This window comes from Portunus trituberculatus, chromosome 29, assembly GCF_017591435.1.
Source record: "Portunus trituberculatus isolate SZX2019 chromosome 29, ASM1759143v1, whole genome shotgun sequence".
Taxonomy (NCBI): Eukaryota; Metazoa; Arthropoda; class Malacostraca; order Decapoda; family Portunidae; genus Portunus; species Portunus trituberculatus.
In genome coordinates, this window is record NC_059283.1 from 7,468,512 (window position 1) to 7,471,011 (window position 2,500).

The 2,500-nt window shown below is 45.4% G+C and overlaps 1 protein-coding gene across 1 annotated transcript in view; it reads right to left on the reverse strand.

Annotated features, from left to right (window-relative positions):
- The window catches only part of LOC123510543 (leucine-rich repeat extensin-like protein 5), a 3,921-nt gene that overhangs the window by 152 nt on the left and 1,269 nt on the right, over positions 1–2,500 (reverse strand). Inside the window, exons 1-2 of the mRNA XM_045265800.1 lie at positions 2,327–2,500; positions 1–2,224 (exon numbers count right to left, since the gene is read on the reverse strand). The exon at positions 1–2,224 is cut by the window's left edge and continues 152 nt beyond it; the exon at positions 2,327–2,500 is cut by the window's right edge and continues 1,269 nt beyond it. Coding sequence (XP_045121735.1) covers positions 2,356–2,500 — 145 coding nt within the window. The 3' untranslated portion in view covers positions 1–2,224; positions 2,327–2,355. The remainder of the gene's footprint in view (positions 2,225–2,326) is intronic.

Sequence of the window (2,500 nt, forward strand, 5' to 3'; positions counted from 1 at the left end):
CTGACAGTGTTTCTCTTTAAAGCCAACCTTCGCATTCACTTCCCACCCATCTCCCCTCCTCCTCCTCCTCCTCCACTCCTCCTCATCACAGCGATGTCTTCCCTGTGGCCATCAAACCTCACACAACAATTAGAGGCCTGATGGTGTATATGAATCACTTTAACAGGCATTAGAGTCACTCATTCTCACATTCCCTGGTAACATACATAGTTAATAAACACATAAATAAATAAGTAACCACTTCATGAAACTACAATATGCATACACTCTCACTTCACTGGAAAGATTATGAACACACACACACACACACACACACACACACACACACACACACACACACACACACACACACACACACACACACACACACACACTAGCAAGAATTCCAGCAAACCTGCTCAATACTCGCTAGAAAAAGGAGTTTTTACCAGATTATATTCTTTCGGCAGACATACAATACTCTCACGATAATTTATCTTAAGATCCACCGCAAACACAAGCCGAAAAATAATATAGTTTCTCCTAAAATATATCGTTCTCTACAAAACCAGTCGGTCTCGTTTTTTATGAGTTTTAGGGGTCTCCTTCACAGTCTGGGACACAGGTGGGGGACTAGAGGGTGAAAAATCCAGCTACCTGCTTTAAATTTCCTTCCTCAGTAATTGGTTTTCTTCCCGCTATTCTTCCGTCACGAGTGTATCGCTTTATCCTCCTCCTGAGCCACGTGAAAGGAGACATGGTATCTAACTTTGAAAAACATGAAATGTGCCGCCTAGACTTGGAGACTCCAGACAATGTTTATAATAAATAAATACGAGGCCACTGGCGAGGAATGCAATAATATACTGACATCAATATTCCTTCAGGCTTTCATTAATACATTTAAGGTCTTGCCGGCATATGAAAGACCAGGGGCTCAGTCAGACTCGTCAAAGGCTAGTTCAGTGTTCCGTTGTTACCGCGTCAGCTACGTTGTAACAGGGAGAGGTGCCCCGGGCTGGGCTTCAAGTGTCACGCTGCAGCCCAGTCTAATCGGATCTAAGGACGCCACCGGTCATGATCCAGGGCTGTGGCGGAGGCGGTGGTGGCGGTGGTGGCGGTAATGGTGAGGGTGGTGGTGGTGGTACAAGAGATGATGGTGATGGTGGTTGATGGTGAGAGGAGGTGGGAGTGTGTCGCTGAGTCAGAACAACTAATCAATCAGCAAGTGGTGGTGGTGGTGGTGGTGGTGGTGGTGGTAGAGGCGGCGGCACTCAGTCAGGCAATGGATGCTTGTGCAATAGTAAAGAGGCGTGAGTAATGTAAGAGTGTGTGGCCTCAGGCGCGGCTCGCGGCACCTCGCCACTCACACAACAACTTGTATCACTTGTTGCTAAATTCCAAGAAAAGGTGTGTTGTGTCTGCCTCACAACGCTGTGGCACTCCCGCCGCCTGCAGACATGACAAGAATTCCAAACTTCACCAGTGCAATCACCACACCTTTAATATACGAGTAGTGACACACACATTACTTCACAATTACCATAACAATAACACACAAACCGACATAATGCTGATGCCTTCTATCACTCCAATAACTCCTCACTCTTACTTAACACCAATGGACTTCAATGCACACTCAACACGCATCAACGCAACACACGCCGCGGTGAACAAAGGTCTGGTGTTACGCAAGCAGAGGGCGAGGAAAAGACCTGCCCGACATAACAGTTTTGCGCCCTTTCTTGCACCACACACACTACGCCACGGACAGTTGTGGCTGGAGGCGCCGCTACTAACAGCAAGAGGCGAGAAACTGTTTACCGTCCACGGGGCAATACTCCTGCTACTTCCAAAACACACCGAAGTATTTCATAGTTTCCAAAATCCATATGGCAGAAAATCATCATAACAACCTTGCAAGACCTTTACTTAATTCTCAACTTATATACCGAGAAATCAATCACCTAAAATCGTGCATAATAGAAATAGTCTGCTCAAAGTGAGGTGGTGAGCTAATTACATGAAACAAAATGACGATATATAAACCACTCTATAAAAGAACGGAGGCTGAGCTGAACAGAAAGACGTTTGTTGGTTTCCGAGAGACGCCCAAGTGCATGACAAGATGGTATCCACGAGGTAGCAGTGACGCCCCAACACAATCCACGGCCTTTACACTCCACTTCCACGCCATCGACTTCCTCCTCGCTTATCCAACGCTTTTCGAAACAACCCTCGACTTCTGTTAAAAAAAATAGCTTATTCCACCTCCCTCTGTAAATCAACTGTAATGTGTTTCAATTTACCGACCAAAAGAAAAGAATACAACACGAAATGAACATACCATCAAGCATCGGTAATTTGATCCTCTTTCTATGGATGATTATTTGCCATTTCCTTCAGCCAATTAGCAATGAGGGCGTCAGAATTTGGAGTAGAGGAGACAGAAACATTCGTAGAGTTAAAAGAATGAGGAATAGAATAATTGTATGATTGAGACGGAGGAAAAGGAGGAGGA